At 39.1% G+C, this 24,259-nt stretch overlaps 1 protein-coding gene across 5 annotated transcripts in view; it reads left to right on the forward strand.

Moving 5' to 3' along the window:
• The window catches only part of LRRC7 (leucine rich repeat containing 7), a 220,312-nt gene that overhangs the window by 138,699 nt on the left and 57,354 nt on the right, over positions 1-24,259 (forward strand). For all 5 annotated transcript variants that reach the window (XM_072419460.1, XM_072419463.1, XM_072419459.1 and 2 more), the window contains 9 exons: positions 2,357-2,420; positions 4,153-4,227; positions 6,228-6,372; positions 7,799-7,871; positions 16,562-16,691; positions 17,935-18,050; positions 20,509-20,578; positions 21,106-21,205; positions 23,668-23,792. In XM_072419460.1, coding sequence (XP_072275561.1) covers positions 2,357-2,420; positions 4,153-4,227; positions 6,228-6,372; positions 7,799-7,871; positions 16,562-16,691; positions 17,935-18,050; positions 20,509-20,578; positions 21,106-21,205; positions 23,668-23,792 — 898 coding nt within the window. The remainder of the gene's footprint in view (positions 1-2,356; positions 2,421-4,152; positions 4,228-6,227; positions 6,373-7,798; positions 7,872-16,561; positions 16,692-17,934; positions 18,051-20,508; positions 20,579-21,105; positions 21,206-23,667; positions 23,793-24,259) is intronic.

A 24,259-nucleotide genomic window follows, 5' to 3' on the forward strand; every position in this document is an offset into this window, starting at 1 on the left:
CTTATTGCAAGGAGACTAATGCGTTACATAACACATTTAAACATGCATTGGTTATCACAAAGGATAGACAGGAGTAAATGTGTCCTTACTGTATGTAACAACAGGGCTAGTAGATTGGTGCGGAGCAAATGTTGCATATGGTAAGTAATGGCATTGACTACCTGTCAGGGGAATTCAGTTAGGAAGCCAACAGGATTGCAGTGGACGAGGGCTGCAGCCCCTGCTTAATCCACAAAATGCACTGGGAAGCAAATTTACACCCGAGAGCCAAATTTAAACCCGATGAGCCATGGTCTACCTACATTGAGCAGAGCAGCATAGAGATTCAGAGATTACATCAAGGGTCTAAAATAATACTGTATATAAAAAAAACATAAAAGGTTTAATTTAATCATTTTATTAGTATGGCAATGGTAATAATAAAGGAAAAGCAGAATACCTTAAGCTTTAGGACCCTAAATTGACAATGATGAGTCCTAGTAACATTCAATTGGCTGATGGAACCTGAAAGTAGATACCACGTGGGGGAAATAAAAGGCACAAATGTGGTTTAGCAGAAATGTTCAGCTACAACACTATTTGATGATCAACAAAGTAGCACAAAAATAGTAGCACAACTCCATAAAGCATCCTAAAATCATAGCAAATGGAATAAAAAATCTACCGACCCAAGAACCCGAAACGTTCTTCTAGTCTCTGTATGCTGAAGTTTTACAAAATCTTCCCTTGCACTGCTGCTGAAACAGAAAATTTAGGCAAAGTCTCCCCATGTTGCTTGTAGCATTTTATTTCTTTATCTTAAAAGAAAAAGATGACCTTTACAGCACTTTTAGTGCTGCAGAAAGTAACCGCCACAGTTGGGAGGATGGTTTTTTGAACGTTTCAACTTTTTTATTTGCTTTTGATCATTGAAGAGTTTGATCTGTTTCATGTAGACTTTTCTCCATCATTGGTATTCTGAGGCTGGGAAACAAGATAGACTTGTTATGAATTATTGATCATTGATTATCCAGGCTGTGGACTCCCTGGTAATGCTTCAACAGATCTTTATTACTAATATTTACATTGGGGTGCTATTTATGTAAGATTATTTCTGGCGATGTTGCTAATCTAGCAAATTTGGGGTATTTATTTATAAAGCAGAGAATCTTGACATTCATCAAACATTCCCTGTTGGGGGATCAAATACTCTGAATACACATGGACCTGAAAGATTCTCTACTAGTGAATGTCAGATTCACTATTTTATTCTTAGACTTATTGGTGATTTTCTATGCTAATATGGAATTCTTTAGAAAAATGCACTTATAGTAACGCTTTGAAAATTTTCAGGCAAGCTGGTCTTTTTTGCAGAAAGGGACAGACAACCCATCTCTTTTGCAATAAAGCATACATACCCATCTGTTTGTTCGCTGCACATGTGCTCAGTGTATGATGGCAGTTCCAGGAGATGAATGCACATGCATAGATTGTAGAATGCATGGTCAGCTCTAGGGTGACAATTCTGCTACTTCTTTTATATAGTACAATGGGTACGTGTTGTCACCCTAGGACAGGAAGAGTATTGCCAGAATCACCATCAGTCCTCATCAAAGAGGACTGATGATAAAATATACAACATGAGTAACACATATTTCATTACATCAGTGTGAGAAAGGCAAACGGATGCTAAAACAAATGCAGCTGCTAAATATTACATTTTTGGGGGTTTAGATACACTTTTTACAATTGAGACTTCTGGGTCTATGCTGTGGTGTCAGAACAAGCAGGGGTGACATGGCCAGCGACTGCAAAATAAGTAATATTATATATTATCATATAAACAGTTTTAAACTCCTGTTCGAGGTTTGAGAAGACGGGTTTCATAGAAAAATTAGGTTTTTATTTAAGGTTCTATACAAGGTGCAGTTTTAAACAAGGTTACATTTTTATTAAACAAAAAGGCACTTATATATGGATAATGTGGACCTCATCTTGGAACAAGAATCTCAGATACTGGCGCGTTTCGCCTTTGAACCTTGTATAGAACCTTCAATAAAATACCCTGCCTTCTTGCACCTATCCTTAAACTGAAGTTCAAAGCAGTTTTTATTTCTACTCTTCTAGGGGTTAGCCAAATCATCTGGCATAAAATAGGGGGACTATCCATATATGTTTCTAACTCATACATAAATTATTTTAGCTCAAATGAGTATTAGAGTATTTTATTATCTGTTTTTATTACGGGCTGTATGGGCAAGATGGTTTGTTGGGGTTTACATTCAAGTTTATAAGTCATTTACACTATCTCATTCTGTGCTTATAAAGTGTAAACATCCCTGTTTAGAAGTAACATAAAATATCTCCGTCATTACAGGTCAATGAGCAAGCTAACCCAACTGGAGAGACTTGACCTGGGCAATAATGAATTCAGCGAGCTGGTAAGGAGACCAATGTGTGCACATGGCAGAAGCTTATTAGAACAATTTCTTTCTAATGGTAACGTTGCTGTTGATAGGCGCTACAAGCTGATTATGTTGCAAACCTTGTACATTTTAATATTAAAATAAGTCACATATGAGTGGTTTTATGATAATGTTAGCCAGATACTTATATTCATATCGGTCCATCTAAGGTCCCCTGAGGTCCAGGAGATTTGTGGGGTACTGGATCTTCTGTCCTGCTTGTTATCATGCTGCTGGTCCAAAGGAGATTTTTCTAGCCAGCTTTCTGAAGTGCGGCAGCTATAAGTTGACATATATGAGAACAAACTGATGAAGGAGGAAAGCATCAGATAATGTGAATGGGGACTAAGAGAGGAATTTAGGTTTATTTTTAAGGCTTCTGCACACAATGTCTGACTTTTTTTTACCAAGCTGTAGGACTTTCTTGAACCATAGATTGATGTGCAAAAAAAGTATGTGCCAGGGACTTATTTGTAAAGTATGGAAAATGATTTATTTGTAAGTCACTTTGAGTAACAGCAAACCTGTTCCCACTTTGTAAAGGCTTTATTAATGTTATGTTGGATTGATGAATATAGAGCATTGATTTCCAACCAGGGTTCCTCCAGAGGTTGCTGGGGGCAGTTTGCACCTCTCAGGTCAGACTAAGTGACACCAATGAGCTTTTGGTTATCTGTAAGGGTGACATTCTTCCCAATGACCAGCAATGTAAGAGGAATTCTTCCCACTGACCACTACACTAAATTCCTTTGATCTGTGGATATAGTAATTATAGCAGGAGATCCCTAAGACCTGAAAGTTTTTTCATGCGTTCCTCTATTTTGAAAAGGTTGAGAAACGCTGATATAGGGTATTCCCAGACAATTATGGCAGGGTAAAATGATCTTCTACAGTAGCAGGTAGGGCAATTGCTGTTACACTGTTGCCCAGCCCTGATGAAGAGGGGATAGGCGATGTCCTTTCTGCAATGAAATAAACTTACCTGGCCATTTTTTTTTTAAATATACTCACCTTTTCTCACTCATTTTCACCCGGTCCTTTTCCTGGATCTTTGACCATTTTGATTGGCCAGGCTGAAATAAGGTAACACATACACAGGAGCTCATTCATACCGGCAGCTGCACAGCTTTGTGTACATTATAGAAAAGATTGCAAACAGGCAGGTAAGTCTGTTATATTGTAGAAGAGATATTGCCGGCTCCTTATGCAATCACCTACCTGCTTCCAATTTTTTATTTGTAAAGTATCATTTAGCCTTAAAGGGGCCCTCAGGTGCTGAGACATCAGATATACACATATTACTTAAAGGTCAGTGATTTATTGATGGTGAACAAGGATAAAGAATACTAGCCCTGTATTCATCTTTAACAGCTACCATACATCTAAACCGGTTCTGTTCAATCTTTGTAATATTTTTCACATGCGGCTGACAATTATAGGTACAAGAAACCTATAAAAGTTATTCTTCCATCACAGAAAGTTTTGCAGATTCAAAATGATAGTCGGTTTATATTATGAGGCCACTACAGACATAAACTGCGCTCAGTGGAGCCGTTCTTCCAACATTCCATATTGCGTTCATTTCCCAACGCACGCTCAGTGAATAAACAGATCTGGTTGCTACTGCGGGGCAGGCAAGTGTGTGATGTGTTTATTAGACGGTGCTGTAATAACGGATGAAATAAGCAAGCTTTGTCATCTCTTTCAGCCGGAGGGTGTGGAGCAGATACAGCATCTGAAGGAACTGTGGATCGACAATAACTCACTCCAGAAGCTGCCTGGGGTAATCATTTTACACCGCGCTTTACTTTTCCACGCTACACAGATTTGCCACTCAATATTTTGTTTAAAATCCGTGTCTACAATATAAATACAAAATCCCTGCTTGGCCAGCTCAGGACAAACCCGGCTCTGTAAGCAGCTGACACAGAGTAATCTTCTGCTGCATCTTCAGTGGGCCCGCGGATTAACTTTTTGACCTAATTTTTACATTGTGGAAGTGAAATGGCTCTTGGTGAAAAGGGAAGGTTCACAGTTATTAGAAGCTCTCTCTCCCGGTGTCATTATGGCTTGTCTGCTCTGTGAATGAACCATCATTTTCTGCTTCAAACAAGCAGACAGGCACTAGAAAGCAGCTTCAACTTTGAACATGTAGTCAGGGTCAGAAAGCAGAGATTGTCTTTTGAAGTATATGAAAGGCAGATCTAGTGTAGCAAGGATCTCCATGATTTATACATTGGTTTTATTTTCATATGTATACATCTCTATCTATCTATCTATCTATCTATCTATCTATCTATCTATCTATCTATCTATCTGTTCTCTATCTGTTTGGTTACCTTTCTCTCCTTTTTCTTTCTTTCTTTCTTTCTTTCTTTCTTTCTTTCTTTCTTTCTTTCTTTCTTTCTTTCTTTCTTTCTTTCTTTCTTTCTTTCTTTCTTTTCTTTCTCTCTTTCTCTCTCTCGTTTTTTCTTTCTTTCTTTCTTTTTCTCTTTCTCTCCCTCTTTCCCTATTTATTTCTCTCTTTCTCTCTCTCTATCTCTTTCTCTCTTATTCACCAAATTTAACAAAGTTACCTTCCTAATTACCCATCCTAATGCACAAAAAGGTGCCTATCCACCCCCCTCCTCCTTACTGTAACCTTCTAAAATCTGTCAAAAATGTATATGCAAAATGGCAGCCTGGAGGCATTCTGTACATTATCATTTTCTGCTTGTGGATTTACACAATGATACTGGTCAAATTTTGAGCACCTTTCTTTCTTTCTTTCTTTCTCTCTTTCTCTCTTTCTCTCTGTCTCTCTTTCTTTCTTTCTCGCTTTCTCGCTTTCCTTCTCTCTTTCTCTCTTTCTTTCTCTTTCTTTCTCTCTCTCTCTCTCTCTTTCTTTCTTTCTTTCTTTCTTTCTTTCTTTCTCTCTTCCTCGCTTTCCTTCTCTCTTTCTTTCTCTCTCTCTCTCTCTTTCTTTCTCTCTCTCTTTCTCTCTCTCTTTCTCTCTCTCTCTCTTTCTCTCTCTCTTTCTCTCTCTCTCTCTTTCTTTCTCTCTCTTTCTTTCTCTCTCTCTCTTTCTTTCTTTCTTTCTTTCTTTCTTTCTTTCTTTCTTTCTTTCTTTCTTTCTTTCTCTCATTCACCAAATTTAACAAATTTACCTTCCTAATTACCCATCCTAATGCACATGAAGGTGCCTATCCACCCTCCCCTCCTCCTTGCTGTAACCTTCTAAAATCTGTCAAAAAATTAAAAGCAAAATGGTCAAATTTTAGCACCCTTGTATTCAGACAGGAAAATAATACAGGGTAGGGTTATCTGACAGCACACGCTGCAATACGAATTTCATTTTTGATTTGTTGAGAAACTTCCTACTTTTCAAAGGGATGCAGACACTGCAGCTTTCCTCATTAGAGCATGGGAAGTGCACTAGTAATAATATTAATAATAATAATAATAATAATAATAGTTGAATCAGGTATTCTCATTTAGGAGTCAGATGGGAAGAGACATGATAAAAACAGGCAGAAGAGTAACAGGTAGGAATCTGCCACAAAGTTTGGTAAAATTATTTGGTTTATGCATAGATCACCCAGAGATTATTCTTTTCTTAACAAAGGAGGAGTTATACTTTAAAATGGAACTGTTGTTACAAGTGAAGCATACAAAAAAAGTGTTGTAAATTCACCTACATAGTTACAGTTACCCTATTATAGATGGCAATTACTATTATGGCAGAGACAAATATTGTTAATCTGCACACGTGCCTAGCTAAAAAGGTTGTCTGTCTGTAACAAGTCTATAGGAAAATTGAAACACCTCATCTACCTGGACATGTCCAAGAATCGGATCGAGACTATAGAGATGGAAGTGTCTGGATGTGAGTCCATCGAAGACTTATTACTGTCCTCCAATCTCCTGCAGCACTTGCCTGACTCTTTAGGTAAGAATAAGTTATTTGACCTATTGTTACCCTTCTTTAAGCTTTACAGAATCATCTGCTTGTCTGTAACTTAGTTTTTCTCCACCAGGGTTCTGTGGAACTCTAGGGATCATCTAGAGCAGGGGTGGGCAAACGCTTTGACTCAGGGGCCATAATGGGTTCTAAAATTTAGCAGAGGGGCCGGGCCTGGATTAGATGGATGGAGTGCCGAGACGGTTGTCACTGAACGTGACGTCATGATAGCATAACCCCGCCCACTCTCCCATAGCAGATCTGAGCCTACAATGGGAGAGTGGGCGGGTTGGCCATGGTCCGCGGCTCTGGCCGGTGTGGCCCCCTAGCGAAGACATCTCTGGTGGGATCCAGGGATCTATGGACAAGTAGGTGAGTGAGGTTTTTTATTTTCAATTTAGTTCTGCTTTAAAAATCTGTGAAAAATGATAAAGAAAATTAAACAATATAAGTTTTGCCATACAATAAAAGTAGATAGATCGATATGTACCGTAATAGTAATATTATGAGGATTGCTGGTTCTGCTCGTAGCTGTGCAGTACACGACCAGTAGGGGCGCCCCTGAGTTGCCATAAGGGCGCACATTGCTCGCATACAGTCTCGGCACTTACCCAGGGAGGGGGCGGGACATAACGGACCTGGGGATTAGGGAGGAGTCTAGCAGAGTGAGTGGACACCAAGCCGGCCTGGAGCTTGCTGCAGCCCCGTGGAGATGAGCAGGCTGAGCTTGCCGGGGGATGATGCAGTGCTATGAATATACATGGGGGTCATGGCGCTACCGGGGGGCAGAAGACAGCAAGCCTCATCCCAGGATGGACGATGAGATAATGAATCATGCTGGCTGCAGGAAGAGAGGAGATTTGGGCATCCCCTCCGCCATGCTGCCAGCAGGGTCCTTCTCCTGACCCTGCTCGGGGGGGGCACCGGCCAGAGCTGTTGACTGGGGATCTACTTCAACGAAGCCCGATAAAAAAGCCTAATGGGCCGTATATGGCCCGGGGGCCGTAGTTTTCCCATGCCTGATCTGGAGTTTGCTAGGGTTTCCTTTTAGGGCAACTTAGGTCAATAAGGTTCACAAACATCTTCATAAATTCAATCATTCCATCATTTGCTTAAGTATAAAAAACAATAGTGCATATACCAACACCATTGGACCTGCATGGTGTACATTGGGGGTCTCATATAGCTTTCAACGCGTTTCACAAGATATGCTTCTTCAGGAAAGAAAGGTGATGAGAGTAGAATGTCCCAGTTGTAATCTTATCTATGGAAGAGCGCTCCAGTCCACAGTAATGGTTATCTATATGTTTTGCCTCCTTGATGCTATTGGATGTGGCACTAGGCCTTCATTAGTCCCAATTATACATTTGTAGAACACTTCAAGCTAACCAGCTCTCCCTTTGTGCTTTTCCAGGTCTTCTGAAAAAACTTACGACTCTGAAAATAGATGACAATCAACTTGTAGCACTACCAAATACACTTGGAAAGTGAGTATCTTATAAACAATATATGTGTAATGCAAAGCCCAAACTTTTTTTTAGTTTTGGAGAGAGTACGCATTTTACAACTTTTATGCGCTTTCCATTAGGAAGATTTCCCTGTAACCTTTGTCCCAGAGACACAACAGGAAGTAATAGGAGAACTCTTTGAAGCAAGGTAACTTCACCAGCAGAGCAGGTGTCCCCAATAGAGCTTTTCTTCTCTTTTTCTGTTCTGGTGACAATTTTGCAATTCCCATCATGTCCTAAACTAGTGACAGGAGTCCCCAGGACCAATAGTGACCGTTTATCTATACAGCAGAGACACAAACACTAGTTAAAAAAAAAAAAACCTGAAAGAGTTTATATTCTTTTTATGTTTCATCCAAAGCTTTAAAAAAGGTTTGGGCTTTGCATACATGTTATAGCTTGACTCCAGGATACGTAGATATTGTTTGGAAAGTCGTGTGTATTCTTATGTGAGTCTGTGTTTTCCCTCCAGATCAAGTGCCAAATTGTTCCTTCCTGTGATACAGACTAGTCTCTGTTGCTCTCTCTTTGTGTAGGGTGACTGGTCTTGTATCCGCCCCCTGTAGTTATCTACAACCCTAATGTAGTAGGTGGAGCTGCTAGGCCCCTCCCACATCCCGATTCTCTGCACAGATTATGTACAGCATAATGATGTCACAGCTACATTTGCAAGGTTATATCTAAGCTTGTAAAGGCATTTGGTGCACAGAACATGGAATAATTCCTTTGTAGCTATTAATGTGTTCGTTGTTCCCGGAGTTCATCTTTTCCAGCTGAATGTTCCTATGTATTGGCTTTTTTTTTTTAATTCTGGAGTAAGTGTACTGTGAGAAAATGTCTAACCAGACAAAAAGCTAAATACAAAATTGAGTTTTTTTTAGAAATCATCTTGTTTGTGAAATCAAATTTGTGAAATATTTTTAAAAAGTGAGCAGTGCAAGCACCTGAGTTTAACATGGTATTAGCCTATATCGGTGTACAGAAGAGCCTGGACTTGAAGAGAGCAGCCTAAGGAACCAATCAAATGTACTACCAATTTCATGTGATAATGCTGATAGGATAAGAGAGCATAGTGATAGAGAGGTGAGTTAATCAGTCTTCTGCTTACTTTTCACTGGCCAATCACAGCCTGGGGGGGGGGGGGGTCAAAGCCTCTAAGCTCCAGCAGAGAAAAATCAGGTCTCGTTCCCTGCCAGAGCATGCATGTAAATCTCAGGAAGACATAGAAAGTATTACAAATCAAGTAATAAATATGATTTCCATCGGTGTATTTAGCTCTTTGCCTGCGGTGCACCATTAATGGAGTGGCCCCTTTGTCCATTTTCCTTTTCATCATCCACCATCCTTTATTTCTCTGGGGAAGAAAAGTTCAGCTATAGAAGATGCTGCTGCTGAAAATGTTTTCTGTTGATTGAATCAGAGATTCAGTTCCCAGACCCCCTGACCACACACGGGAGATAAAAGCCGCACACAAAGAGACGGACCTGTTCAAAAATCAAAGTCTCTCCCGGATACCCAAAGCAGTTTGTGTTTTGATATGTTGTAAAGTAGAAAAGAATGCTTCTCACACAATGCCCTCCTCCATACATCTCGCCACGGCAGGAATCATTGTCACCAAAACGCGTCCTTTTATTCCCCTTCGCATACGATGCTGGAAATTCACAATAAACATCGGATTATGCTGTAAAAGCAGACTGGAGACATTCGGCGCTGTCAGTCTGACTTAAACCTCCTCTTATTGTGCTGTTTATGTAAAGTTGGGGAATTGATTTACGGTAAATTCATATTGAAGTTCGAAATGTGAATATACATTTTTGCACAGATATACTGTTTCCATATATTTATTTTTTATTACTGTTTATGAGTTTATTATATCAGTGTGTCAGTGCTCATATGGAATCTGCATTGATCTTACTAACTTATTGATTGAGGTTGTTGCACGCTAGATAAAGTGTGAATATATTTCAATTACTGTCATAGCAAATCTGAATTTTTTTCTTTCCAGTTTGGTTTTTGTGATTTCAGCTTCTGTAGGAGTAGGATATGAAGAATTATAAATTAAAATGGAATTGTGGTCTTTTTTATAGTTTTTAATATTATACATGTGATTCAATTGAGGTTGAACTCTAGGCACAAGGTCACTTACTAGAAGTGGCTTATCCCTCTGTTCCTGTATTAAAGGGTCTCTCCAGGGGTGGATTCTTCTTGGTGTAGAAAATCGTCATGTTTATACTGTACTGTATGTGAGCTGCACTTCAAAGATATTTGAATCTGAACCTGACATCCCATCAATCTCTCTTTTCCTTGCCATTCAAAACTTGAAGTCTGGGGCTCCGAAGGGACACATCTTTAGTAGATATGGGAGGTGGACCACTTCTGGATCATCCAAATGGCTTTGTGCCTGGAGTTCAGCTTTAGCCTAAATGAAATTATCAATTATCAAAACCCAAAAACTTTGCATGCACATGCACCTCCATTGAGTTCAACCACTTGGGAAATAAAAATGCTATAAACCAGAAAATTCCATTTATGCTGATCCAGAGGAAGGCAAAAAAGCCCTATAAAGCATACTCCAACGGAGGAAAAAATCTGTAATCCCTCAAGTCAATCGGATGTTCCCTGAATCAGCAGTTTCTGGTGTCATTTCTTTTAAACGTTAATCCCCAGTTATATTCTATGCTTCTAGAAATCATCCAACTTTCTCCTATAACAATCTATAGAACTTGCCAAAACTACTTCCTGAGGGAGCCGATTCCACATTTTCACAGACCTTACAGTGAAGAATCCCTTCCTTATCCAGAGCTTAAACTTCTTTAAGTAAAGACTGCCCTCTTGTTCTTTGTAATGATCTCAAAGTGAATAATTAGGAAGAGAGTTCTCTATATGGACCATTTATATATTTATACAGGGTGATCATATCCCCCCTTATACGTCTCTTCCCAAGGGAGAATAGATTCAGTTCAGCTAATCTCTCCTCATAGCTGGGCTCCTCCATTACTTTTATTAGTTTAGTTGACTTTCTCTGCACTCTCTCCAATTCCACAAAATTCTTTGAGTCTTGTTAATGCTATACTTTGGGCTGGTGGCAGACAAAAACAACAGCGATCCATTTTCAAAATTGACTAGTGAGCCCCCCCGTCTCTCTCTCTCTCTCCTTGCGAGTTGCTGCAGGGGCCCCTGCTGGCTGATGACTGTCTGGGGACCCTTGTGCAGCTGCACATCCTGCACTGCGATGGCTGCCCCTGCTCTAAGCTCAAAAATGTTTATTACAATATATATTTTTTATTAGCCTCAGGATCTTAACTATCCCATACTCTAAGAAAGGTTTGTCTTTACATACACTTTCTTTTTCTTTTTTTGTTTTTGGCCTCAGGTGTTTTGCAAACCGTACACAACGTAGGCAGAACTCTGTCTGGTACTAATGAGTCATTGTCGGCTCATGGCGATCTTTTGGCTTGTTGTCGCATTACAACCATCTATTGAGTTATTTTGGGAAGATACAAACGTAGACGTAGATTGCCAAGCATTATTCTACTTTCTACTAAATATATTTGCAATGGGATGTGTTTTCTGTTTATTTGCTTTATAAATGCATTATATTATATTTTTAAAGCAAATTGTTGCATTTTGTTAACCATGGATGATGACAAAAGCATTAGAGTATAGGGTAGGGTTGTCCACTTCCAGAAATCAAAATCTATACACATTTTAAAAAACATATGCAAAAAACATGATTTGAAGTTTCATATCCAGCTAAATGTAATAGCTAAATGCTCAGAGGTGAAATACATATTCCCTTCTCTCCTGTAAGGGTACTTCTAGGTACATCAGTGATGTTCAACCTTTAGGGGCATTTGCACCCCCAATTGCAACAATTGGTCATGTGTAATATTTACCATATGTTATGCTGCAGAAGAGTTTCAGGGACTACTAGCCGTCTGAGACTTCTAGACATCTTTATCGTTATAGTCTCTTTACAAATCTTTCCTCTCACTCATACACAACTTTTGCCAAAGACCCACAGATTAGGTACCTATGGTCTAAGTCAGGGGTGTCAAACTCCAAAGGAATCCTAAATATGAACTGCAGCTGGCCCGTCACTGCATTGAAATAGCACTGCTACTACAATTCCCGGCATCACTCACGTCCATTGACCAGCAGGCTCTCTGCCTATGCGTGGCCAGGCATTTGGACTGTTGTATAAATGCAAGTAATGCCAGAAATTTTAGTAGCGGCGCTGTTACAAAGAAGATGGAGTTCCAGCCTCGCATTGGCCACGTCTGGCGTTTCCAGCACTCCCCCTCAGCCGTTTTCCTTGCTGCTTCAAGCATGGACTTGAATGGTTGGATTTTCATAAAAGAAAGCAAAACCCTTGAATGAAGCAAGCCATGAATGAAGCAACCCATGAAGCAAAACTCTTTTTGTTTTCATATGAAAAGGTTTTATATCTAAAGAGAATGAAAAACTTCTTCAATTTTTTCAATAAATTTTAAAGTTGGCCCATGACTTTGTCTAAGTTTTTTTTGTCCCAGTGTGCATTTGAGTTTGACACCCCTGATCTAGATCTTCAGGCTTCAGGCGAAGTCAATGGGCCAGCCAAGTATACATTGCACACACTGAAGATTGGAAGTACCCTTTTTATATTCCTAAAATTAATATACAGTCACATACTTCTGTGGCTACGCTACGCACACACGTGCAATAATTATCATTGGAAACGAACAACTAATGACCGTTCTTCCGATAAACGTTACCAAAAAAAGTGTGCAACGACTGGCCAATGAACGAGGAATGTCACTGGAAACGAACGACCATCCCAGCGGATCTGATTGGGTGATGATCGTTCGCTATCTATTGTGTGTACAGTGAACAGTTCAGTGATCGTGGATTGTCCTGTGGTACACTTTCTCCTTTACATGTCACTTCCTGCATTGTTCAATCGTTCAAACAATCATATCTAGTGTGTGTACATTCTTGGTGAATTATATATGAATTGTTACAGCATGTACAGAATCGTGCACATGACAATCGTTCAAAATATTAGTGCATAATCGTTGATCTGTCGTTAATCGTTTGTTTTCTAACAATAATTATTGCACGTGTGTACGTAGCCTTAGGTGGAGCCAATCTGCCCATTGGGGCATGCAGAAGGTACACTTTATAACCAGAGGTATCTGGACACCCCTGCAAATTATTGAGCTTAGATGTTTCCAGTTAAGGATATATATAGTTCTATAGTCAGGTTGAAAATAGACGTCAAGTCTGCCAAGTTCATAGTTCATAGACATAGTTGATTCAGAGGAAGGCAAAAACCTTAAAAAATTAAATTTGCTTTGAAAGGGAAAAAAATCCTTCCTGATCCCACGAGGGAATTAGATGTTCCCTGGATCAACAGTCTCTGTTGTCATTTCTTTAAAACCATTTATGCTCCTTCAACCTTGTGGGCCCTTTTCTGGTCCAGTATGACCTCTGCACCCTCTGCACCAAGACATGGTTGAATGAGTTTGGTGTGGAGGACCTTTTGAGTCGCTTATACCCAACCCTGACTTCAACCCTACTGAATACCTTTAAAACTAACTAAAAAGTTTATTATAAGCCAGATCTTCTCTACTTCTCCAACATCAATACCTGACTTTTAAATGGTCACAAATTCTTACAGACAGACTCCAAAAACTTGAACTTATTTTAAGTATTGTGGTATATATCCACAAAGGGATTAGGGAAAGAGGACTCCAATTAATGGCCATGATTTTGGAATGTCCAACAAATTTGTATCATTGATATAATCTGGTATCTGCAAACCTTTGGCCATAAAGAGTTTCTAAAGTTTTGTTCTGGAACCTCTAAGTATGGACTGGTCTAATTTTGATCATTTTAACCTAAGCGAAAGAAAGCATTTCCACAATGAGCCTGATTTATCATAGCTCTCCAAGACTGGAGAAAATAGACTATCATGGAGGAACCTTGGGTGATCAAGCAAACCTGAAATTCTCTTACCTACATTTGCTAATATTTGGCAAATGTTTTCAATCCTGGAGCAGGTTTTTTTGACCACCCAGGTTCTCCTATGATAGTTTTTCTTCTCCAGTCTTGGAGAGCTTTGATAAATCAGGCCCAATAGGTACATGAAAATTTGTTTTTTTGGACCTTTAGCATCTAATATGCATATTTATTTCTCAGAGAACAAAAACAAGGAAAACCTTGAAAACCACGAATACAAGGTCTGAATAGACACCAATATGATGGGTTAAGGAGTAGAAATATTTCAAGATTCAAGAGGGCTCAATTGAAGCTTGATAGATCCCTGGATCATTTTTTAAGGGGAACCATCCGGTGGCCATTCAGAAAATGTTAACATTTATAGGACTATAGCAATCATGTTATTATAGTTATAGCAGCCTTTCTCATAGTTTGTAATGCCCTTAGATGGTTGCTTTTTATTAAAAAAAAGACGTTATCAATAGTATGGCGTAGGATGCCCATACCATGGGACACAGTAAACAAAAACAGGTCACAGCCTCATTAAAATGGTATTATTTTCGTATAAAACAGCATCTGTGCAATGGGCAATGGCGAGTAATACTGCAGAAATGCAAATAATGAAGATGCATACGTATGTGATAAATCCACAGCCTTACAGGGCCTCTTTCTTTTCTTCCATCATGGTGCAGTCTCATAAATCTAAAGATGTGGGTGTACAGTGACATATTAATAGCTCAGCAGGTTACTCACTGAAGCATGCTTCGATTTACCTCCTGATATTCCTTATTCATTTTGAATGCTGGCAGACGCAGTACAATCTGACGGAGTTTAATAAGTAATCTTCACGGATAGTCTGTTTATGAGGAGAATTTCTATGAGTTCCAGACTAGCTCGTGACACCATATGCTATGTGACGGCGACGGGTATGGAATTCCTAGTCTGTCAAATGTATTGCATTATTAATGAGATGATTGCACAATTTTGTTTTATTGGGATTTCTATTGATGATGTTCCGTTCTAATGGTTCTGATCCAGTTTTTAATGCTGTCATTGGGTACTGATTGACCTAACTCCCTAGATGTGTTGAGACCTAATTAGCTATAATTGGTCAGTTGTGTTGACTGGTTAGCCTTAACGCTGAACTCCAGGAAGATGATAAAGAAGCATTCTAGACCAGTCAAAACTTTAATAATTAGCACAGGGCTGTCAGTAAATAACTAAAAGTATTTAAAGCAGGGGAGTGCACAGTGATGACATCATTGTTCTCTGCTCCAATCACAGGATAGGGGTGGATCCTGGACCAAACCATATGACTTAGCAGCAGTGTAGTCTGTTTGTAAAATAACAGGCTGGGCAAAATCACAAATGCTTTGGCAGATAAAATATATATTTACCTGCGTGTATAGGGTTTGATATATTGCAAGTTTCTTTTCAACCTATGTGAACATTTACAGAATAATGCAAGTTGAGTTGATTAGTATGCCTCCCATCAAGTTTTGCAGGTTTATCATAGAACTGGAAATGCCAAACAGATATTCCAGCTTGTCTGATTGATATCCCAATGGTCAGTGCTTGTCTTCTGCACTGAGTTTCATATATTCAGACTGGCACACGCCTAAGTCAGATCCGGCCATTCAACAGCATGATTTATTTCTTTTTTATTACTTTACTTTTTATTATATGATATTTTTAATATTTTACATTTATATTATATTACATTACATTATTGCTGTAACTGACTGCAAATTGCTCACATCTCTGTTGTGATTGGCATTATTAGAACAAATCAAACATATTCATTACATCTCTGCTGTGATTGGTCTGCAAGTATATATATATATATATATATATATATATATATAAATCAAACATATTCAGTACATCTACGCAATGCATGTTCATTTCCCCAAGCTATTGTCAAAAATGCTGCATTGCACAGAGCAATACCTGTTGCAGACTGACAACACTGCTTCTGCATTAAATTCCCATACAGCGTTGTCAGATCTGCCTTGCTGGAATAAGGACAATTCTCTGTTATGTTATAAAGAGAAAGAGAGGAGAAGTGTTCTGTGGTCAATCAAGGGCGGTTTGTGTTTCCAGCCTTCAACAGAAAGTAAGCAGCTCCTTGGAGTTGTGGCAGATCAAAAGGTATTTTGTTAGTAGCTGCAATGTTATTGAAGCAATAAAACATTGGACAATGGGCTTGTATTGCAAAGTTGTATGAAATACTTTATTTTCCCCAGACACCTATTTTTATTATCCTGATGATATATTTAGCTATAGACTGGGCTAACACTGTAAAAGTTAAAATATTCTAAATAACAGACCCATTTGTTACTCTTAGTCTTCTGGCCCTTCTTTTGGCTCCATTCTTTTCCTTTGGGAATATTCTTATTCCCTAAATGACTGCAGGTTGGCAATCTAAATGTCCTGAAGTTGGTAGGTTGGTTTTTTGTGACTCCTGTTGGTTATAACTACATCCATCACCTGATTTCGCCAAATTCCATGATTCAGTCCTCATTGCTGTGCTGACCATCACCTCTCATTCACTGACTGCCAGAAGATGAATTGCTGCTGGTGTTTGTGTTTGTTTAGCATCTGTCCTGTTTCTGCCTTGTGAAATATATTGAAGTAGATGTTATCCTTACCCTGGGATTTGCTCAATAAATCTTCTTGTAAAATTTCAGTTTATCTTTGTTAGAAGAGTTTGATTGCAGTTGTAATGAGCTGGAGAGCTTGCCTCCCACCATCGGGTACCTGCACAGTCTACGCACGTTGGCCGTGGATGAAAACTTTCTCACTGAGCTGCCTCGGGAGGTGAGTCGGTGGGAAGCATTGGTGGGGTAGTCACTTAGGCTTTCTTAACCAATAAGTGTCCAAGAAAGCTCAATTGTATTTTTTATAACCCCACAATACAAACACTAAGATGCTCCAGTTGGGCTTTCCATTCAAGTGAATTAGACCAGTGTTCCAATAATTTCCCCAATTCGTTGAGCTATTCTTCATGCAGATCTGTGTGTCAGGGCATTTGCAGAAAAAAGCATATGGCATCTTTGGAATGCACATGATAGATTGTCCTACCCCTACCTAAGTGTGACCGTCCCTATTAGACCTTATCAAACTGTACTTCCCCTCACATGCCTCCAATGCCCCCCCATACCTTCCTTTTACCTGTTCTCTTCCATTTCTAATGTTAGGATCAAAAAAACCCAATTATGGCACATGATAGAATGCACATGATAGATTGTCCTACCCCTACCTAACTGTGACCGTCCCTATTAGACCTTATCAAACTGTACTTCCCATCACATGCCTCCAATGCCCCCCCATACCTTCCTTTTACCTGTTCTCTTCCATGTCTAATGTTACGATCAAAATAACCTAATTCTGGCCGTATGTAGTTTAAATTGTTCTAGCTAATGTATTTTCCAAAAGGTAGGATGGTCTGATCAGCATAGTCTATAGAAAATAATGGCTACTGGTCCAACCAAGTAGGACACCTAGGTAGGTCATCGCTTTAGAACACCAGAAGTGTTCTGAAGTGTTGCTCATGCATAGCTGTGCAGAGTTTTTTTCTAAGAATTTAGAAGAAAGTCTTCATTAATTTAAGCAAGCCACTGGCTGGTGATCAGCATATAATATATATACTAAAACTATTCTTACCATTTAAAGCCCACCATTGGACAAGCCCACATTTTCAGCCTGTTCCTCCCTCTGCAGCTCTAAAAAAGTAGCACTCTTTTTAAAATGTCCTTTATTGTTTCTGAAACAGGTAGTGAAGAGCATTTCCCAATCAGAGACCACGAAAGGTCCAGCCATTCCCTATTTATTACTTTAAAAGACGTTAGGGCTGACATACACTTTAAATGATATATCTTCATTATAATGCTGGTTTAGCGTTGGAAGATATCCCAGTTAATCAGATGTTCAAAAAAAGATATCTAATTCAAAAGAATCCCAACAAAGATACCCAAGTTAATTAACCTTTAAAAAAATAAATGTATTGGTGAGTTGTTGGGTTCATCTTGAGTAATATTGCTTATCTCTTTCCCTTTATCAGATTGGAAACTGCAAAAACGTCACCGTGATGTCACTGCGATCGAATAAGTTGGAGTTTCTACCTGAAGAGATCGGCCAGATGACGAAACTGAGAGTATTAAACTTAAGTGACAACAGGTATCACAAAACACGTTTTCCATCAGGATATAATGAAACGGTCTTTTAATATAGGACATGCATAGCAGTACATAAATCAGGTTGGTAGACTAGATCCCTTCTGTAAAGGTAAAGCAACACACCTGAAACCCAACATTAGTCAAAAACAGGTGTATGTATGTAATAAATCATGAAAAACCCATTTTCCAACCATAAACCCCCCAAATATATCCTTTCCAGCCATTAAGCCAATTTGTTCAATTTGACCCAAAGGTCAGGATCACCACCACCTTTTTCACCCTTCTTCCCATTCTGTTTGACAATTTGAATCCCATATTCATTGCATAACACATAGAAGAAACATTTCCACCCTACCCGATTGAGTTTATGTTACGAACCCTAAGTACCCCAACTTTGATGTAAAGAAAAAAATGTAATTTCAAATTAAAAGATGTAAATCGAACCTCTTGAATAATACACTTATTTGATCACTAATGGTATGATTCATTAGCATCCAAGATCGTTTTTCTATTCACATTTTTCTGCCACATGATGTGAGAAGCCTTTTCTGTCGTTCACAATGCTTCATGATCCGAGGCTCTTACATTCATCTTATCATAATGGATACATCCTCACGACCCACTTGTGGCAGAGAAATAAGATTGTCGCCACCTTGAAGACTCTCGATGTGGAGCATCATCTGTTAGGCAGGTATCCAGCACAAGAGGCAATCAGTTGGAGCATACGTTGCACATGTGCGCTAATTATGCTCATGCAATTAGCATTTAACAAACCAACTCAGCCTAGAGTTTAGTTGAACGTGGGGTTTCAGGAATATTTTATTAACCCACAAAACCTGTGTGTCTTTTACTGAATGTACTGATGAAAGTCTGATTTTAATTGTCTAAGTAGGCAAAAGTTTAGCCAACCCTATGTGGGTGGTTAATTTACCACCAGTAGGCGCCATGGTTAAAAAATATTGAAGAAAGTGTGTTTTGCACATGGCGTGTACAGATTGAAAAAGTCTTTTTCACATAAGGACCAGTTCAAACCTTTCTAGAGTGTTGTGTCAATGTGCATTATGTTGCACATTATTTTTCATTCATTGAAGCAGCAATGGATCTAAAAACACATATGACGGCTTTCTATATCTCAGCAGTTAAAGTGTGATGCAGTGCACTGTGCTGCAGTGGCTGCTATTGTACAAATGTAGAATACATTCTCAATAAATGGCACTGCAATGCGCCACATGCAAAATGCGTAGGACAGGTGCATTGCAAAAATGCTCTTTTAATGCATTAATTTAAATAAGCCCAAAAGGGCATTTATCGTTTTCTTGACCAGGGCAACCCAGTCTTTTGCCCAGCTCAAAATTTCCCAACCCTACCACCTTTCATTAAACTCCAACCCCCCCCCCCACTTGCCAACCACATCCCCCCACAACACCACTTCCCCAAATAACACACGACACCAAATTTGCACTTCAAATGGCTGGAAAGCAGCCGATTTATTAAACATAACATAAATAAATAACTTTCTTTTATAAATATAAATATATAAATAACATGTGACACATGTATAAGTAACATGTAATGTAACGTCACAACCATCTTACATAAACAACCTCAATAAATAACATTAATGACCTTAACCTTCTTAAGTCACATTTATAACCAGATAACCGTACCCTTAATTAGTACAACCTAATCACAAATTACCTGTGATACCAACACCCAACCAGGCTGCAGGTCTGATCAAGCAAGGCCGAACCACAACCATCCTATACGCCACCATTTAGTCCTAAACAGGCCCCTAGCCACCCAGCACCCCCTCAGGGGCCACTGACCATACACAAATATAAAGGTGGACCCTACCACCGGGAATCCCCCTTACCACCACATTACTATTTTCACCATCAGACCCTTGCCTTTGCAGACCCCAACTGCCACCAACAAGCCCCCATTAATCCAACCAACATATAACAGGAAAGGGTGGACGGGAAGCTATTCCTTCGTAAAAAAAAAGACCTCCCACTTCCCATACGGACGCTCCTATTTTTAGGAACTTAACTTTATTAATTCCCACCTCTCTTGGAGCTTAACCCATACCCCTCTCTCCCCCCCTTTCTCATATTCTAAATACTTAACCCTTACCTCCCCTGGGCTTTTGCTGCGTGCCCTGTAATGCAGCCCCTGCGCCTATTTAAAGCTACGGGTCTCACTTTCAGACTGATATTCAGATAACCAGTTTCTATATTTTACAAAAAAAAATAACAATTTTGCAAAGGATTTGGCCCCAATATTAATTATTATATTATATGTTAATTATTTGTATGTAATAATTAATATTCACAGCTACATTTTACATAATCTAATCATGCAAAAAGCTTAAATTGGCTTTTATTAAGCTAAGCTCATGAATGTGTAAATTAACATGGTGTCTGTGTGTGTAATTGGGCCTTTTTGTGTTTATTGTCCAGGTTAAAAAATTTGCCGTTCAGCTTTACGAAACTTAAAGAACTTGCTGCTCTGTGGCTTTCTGACAATCAGGTAATGAGATGATATTTCTTGGGTAAATTTTACTCAGGGATTTATGATAAAGCTCTATGATCCTGAGTCTCTTGTCATGGCTATGAATGCTGGAGGTCTCCATCCCCTCCTTGCAGATGTACTCCAAAAAAAAAAAAGAATCCACCATGCTTTTTGGTGTCTAGTAGGGCTTAATCATAGAGCAGGCTTTAAAAATAAGCCCCAGTAGAGGGTGAAAGCCTAATGTATATTATTGTCAGTGGTGGACATAGCCAACAATGTGTCCCAGTGCAGAAATTATTTGGGGCCCCCTTGCCAAACTGGCCTGAAGCCCATGTGGCCTTATTGAGGGAGTCAAGGCCCTTTTGCAGTGGCACACTCCGCACCATCCTATGTCCGCCCCTGATTGTATCTGTTTATGTTTACATATTGAATATTTGTTTTTATGTATGTATATTTATTATTTATTTATTATGTAATGCTGACTATTGTATTGTTCTTTTCACTTCCTTATGTCAAATGACTTTGTGTTCATCTATTTGTTTCAGTCCAAAGCACTCATCCCTCTACAGACGGAGGCTCATCCCGACACAAAGCAGAGGGTATTAACCAACTACATGTTCCCCCAGCAGCCACGCGGTGATGAAGGTAAATATTTTAATCACTCATTCTTATTTTAAAAATATTCATTTTCTTTTACTCCAATACGTTCAGGTTCTAACTACAAGTTACATTAATGCAATCAAGGGTTTGCACTGAGCTATGAGAATACCAACCCTAAGACTCATTCTGATCTAAAAAAAATGAAATTGTATTGGTCAAGACATTCTATACTTGGCTAGTTAAATAGTGCATGGAACAAAGCACTTACTGTATAGAGACGGTCCACCGATGGGGAAATTTCATTGTGGAATTTTTATTTTTCTTGCTTCTGCATCTCCAAGTGAAGAGTAGTCCTCCCAATAGGATGCAGACCTAAACAAATTGCCTGAATAAACATTTTAGCTTTCTAGACACGTAAATTGACTTTAACCAAAATTGGGCTTAAATTTAGTGCCTGTGCATCACTGCATTGAACTGTGATGGGATGATGGCTTTTCCCTTTAAAATGGCTTTTCCTGATGGACTTACCTTTGCTCACTGAGGGTGGGTTAAAGCCAAGTAACATCAGACTGGTACTATCTAAGTCTTCCCCCCTTCAAAGTCAAGTGATGGCTACTAGTTTGGCAGGACCCATATAGTTGCAAGTCCATAGAGCTGTGTAATTTTTGTACAATCACTGCAATTTGATTTTACATTCTGTAATATTCCATATTGCCCTAGACTGTTTCAGTGATCGCAGACAATCTGTAAATATTTTGAGCTCTTCTATTGTTCCCAGGACCTCAGGATGTACTTATATAATGAGCAAACCATTGTCCCTGCAATCAGTCTCATTCATATTAGTGTTGATTAACAGATTCTTCTCCGTTGTCCCGTGCCGTCACTTATATTATAATATCATGATCATTCTACCGAAGAACAAAGTTGATGAACCATCGTGACAGCTGTCCCTGTTCTTTCCCCGAATCCCCTGACAGTAAACATAGTGCTAATGCTTTTAACGTGACACCACCATGGCTTTTGGACCACAGCCTAGCACTGTTTGCGCAGGAGGGAATATACTTTAATTGGCTTATTGATTTTTCCTGGACTTTCTGTTCTACTCGTGGTTTAACAAAGAAAGTCTATTCAGCTTAACAATTTATGAGTGGAATGTTCTGTTCTGAAGAGAATTTGTGTTTTCATATTTGTACAGATGCAAGCCTATATTTAGAAGGAATCTGTACAAAGCATTAAAATGAAGGGGTTGAACGTGGCAATGCACTAAACTGCATATCTATAGATGACTCCTTTAAATTCTGGGCCCTCCACTGGACCACTATGTACCAATTTTGGATGGTTAAGTGGTCCTTAAAGGTTATCCACCCCTCCCATGTATAGTGGTCAGTAGGGCTGCCCATCATGCTTATGGGCCGATAAGAACATGCAAAAACGTTAGTAGATGAGACAAATCTTGACCATTCCCGGAAGTGGCATGTTAGAAAAGCCGGGGATTTAGGGTTGGTGGTGTTAGAAAATGCTGTGTTAGAGACCTCTAGGTTCCCTCATAGTAATGTTCAGAAGTAAACCCTAAATTTAATTAATTTTTTTTTAATAAAATACTATTTTCACCCTTTTTAAAAAATTCTTTGATACATCCTGCAACCACCGTAGTCATTTTCTGTCTTCATACAGCCCAATAATTGTTGCATTCATGGGTGTTCTGACCATGAGGGCAATTGAGACTTCTGCCTCGGGTGGCATTTTGGTGATAAAAAAAGGAGGCAGTGTCGGCCCACCCAAGATGAAACTTTTTTCAGCCAATAGCAAAGCTGAGCAGCCTTACATGACATCAGCCTGCCAATCCTCCTTACCAATACCTGTCTGCTTAGCAATATTGGATGGAAAAGTCTAGAAAATGCCGCTGACCTTTCCTTGTAAATCTTTGTTATTTGTGCCAGGGAGGGGTTGGCCTATCCATGTTTGCTTCGGGCAGCAAAATGGCTAGACACACCCCTGGCTGCATGGCATTTTTAGGATTTTTTTTAATATTGGGGACAAAAGTAGAATATACCTGTGCAATGTGCATCAGCATAGCCCGATGTGTGCAGTAAAAATTTTTTGGAGACAGAATTCAGTCATTCCATAACAGTAGATGTCTTAACTAGGACCTCATGGCGGGATTACCTGGCAGTAGATTACAAATACTGAAATTGACTTTTTGAAATTACATTAGCATGGTAAATCATAGTCATTGAGTTTACATATACTTTAATCGTTCTTTGGACGGTTGTAAACCATTAATGAACTGATAGTTTATTAAAGCTTTTTTAGCAAAGACATAAATGTACTCCTTAGAGAGCTATGAACTATAATAATGTGGGGGATGGATGATGTAATCTTACTATTTCATTCCTCTATTTGCAATGGAAAAAGAGTGTTTTTGTCAGCAGTAAATACCTTAACCATTGGGCTATGTTATTATTATATGTTTGGGGGTGACTGTGGTTGTGGCTTTTAATTTGCAGATTTCCAGTCGGATAGCGATAGCTTTAACCCCACGCTCTGGGAGGAACAACGACAGCAAAGGATGACGGTGGCATTCGAATTTGAGGACAAGAAAGAAGAGGAAGAGAACCCTGGAAAAGTCAAGGTTGGTGTATTGTTAACTGACTAATGACGAATCCATTTCTGCTAGGGACTTCGAGTTTTGCCTTTAGCAAGCACGTATTAGGAATCTATAGCAAATATTGGATTTTGTGTGTATATGGTCTGAAATGTCCTCAGAATTCAGCCTTACCAGCAAGCAAGGAATTCCCAGGAATAACCGATCGGTTTTAAATATTCTTACATATTTTCTTTGAATGGATTCATTCATAAAGTATGAATTAGTCTGCTCTTTGCATGATGGTGTGCTGTAATTTCTTTTTGAACATTCAATTTAATATTATTTGCATACAATTCTCATTTGACAAATGCATATTTAGTACACTTTGGGCCTAAATAATGGATCCAGGCCAGGATTGAAAACATTTGCCAACTAATAGATTTAAGAAAATTTTTGGTTTGCTGGATCACCCAGGTTCTCCCATGGATGTCTATATTTTCCAATCATGGAGA

Source organism: Pyxicephalus adspersus, chromosome 8 (assembly GCF_032062135.1).
Source record: "Pyxicephalus adspersus chromosome 8, UCB_Pads_2.0, whole genome shotgun sequence".
NCBI lineage: Eukaryota > Metazoa > Chordata > Amphibia > Anura > Pyxicephalidae > Pyxicephalus > Pyxicephalus adspersus.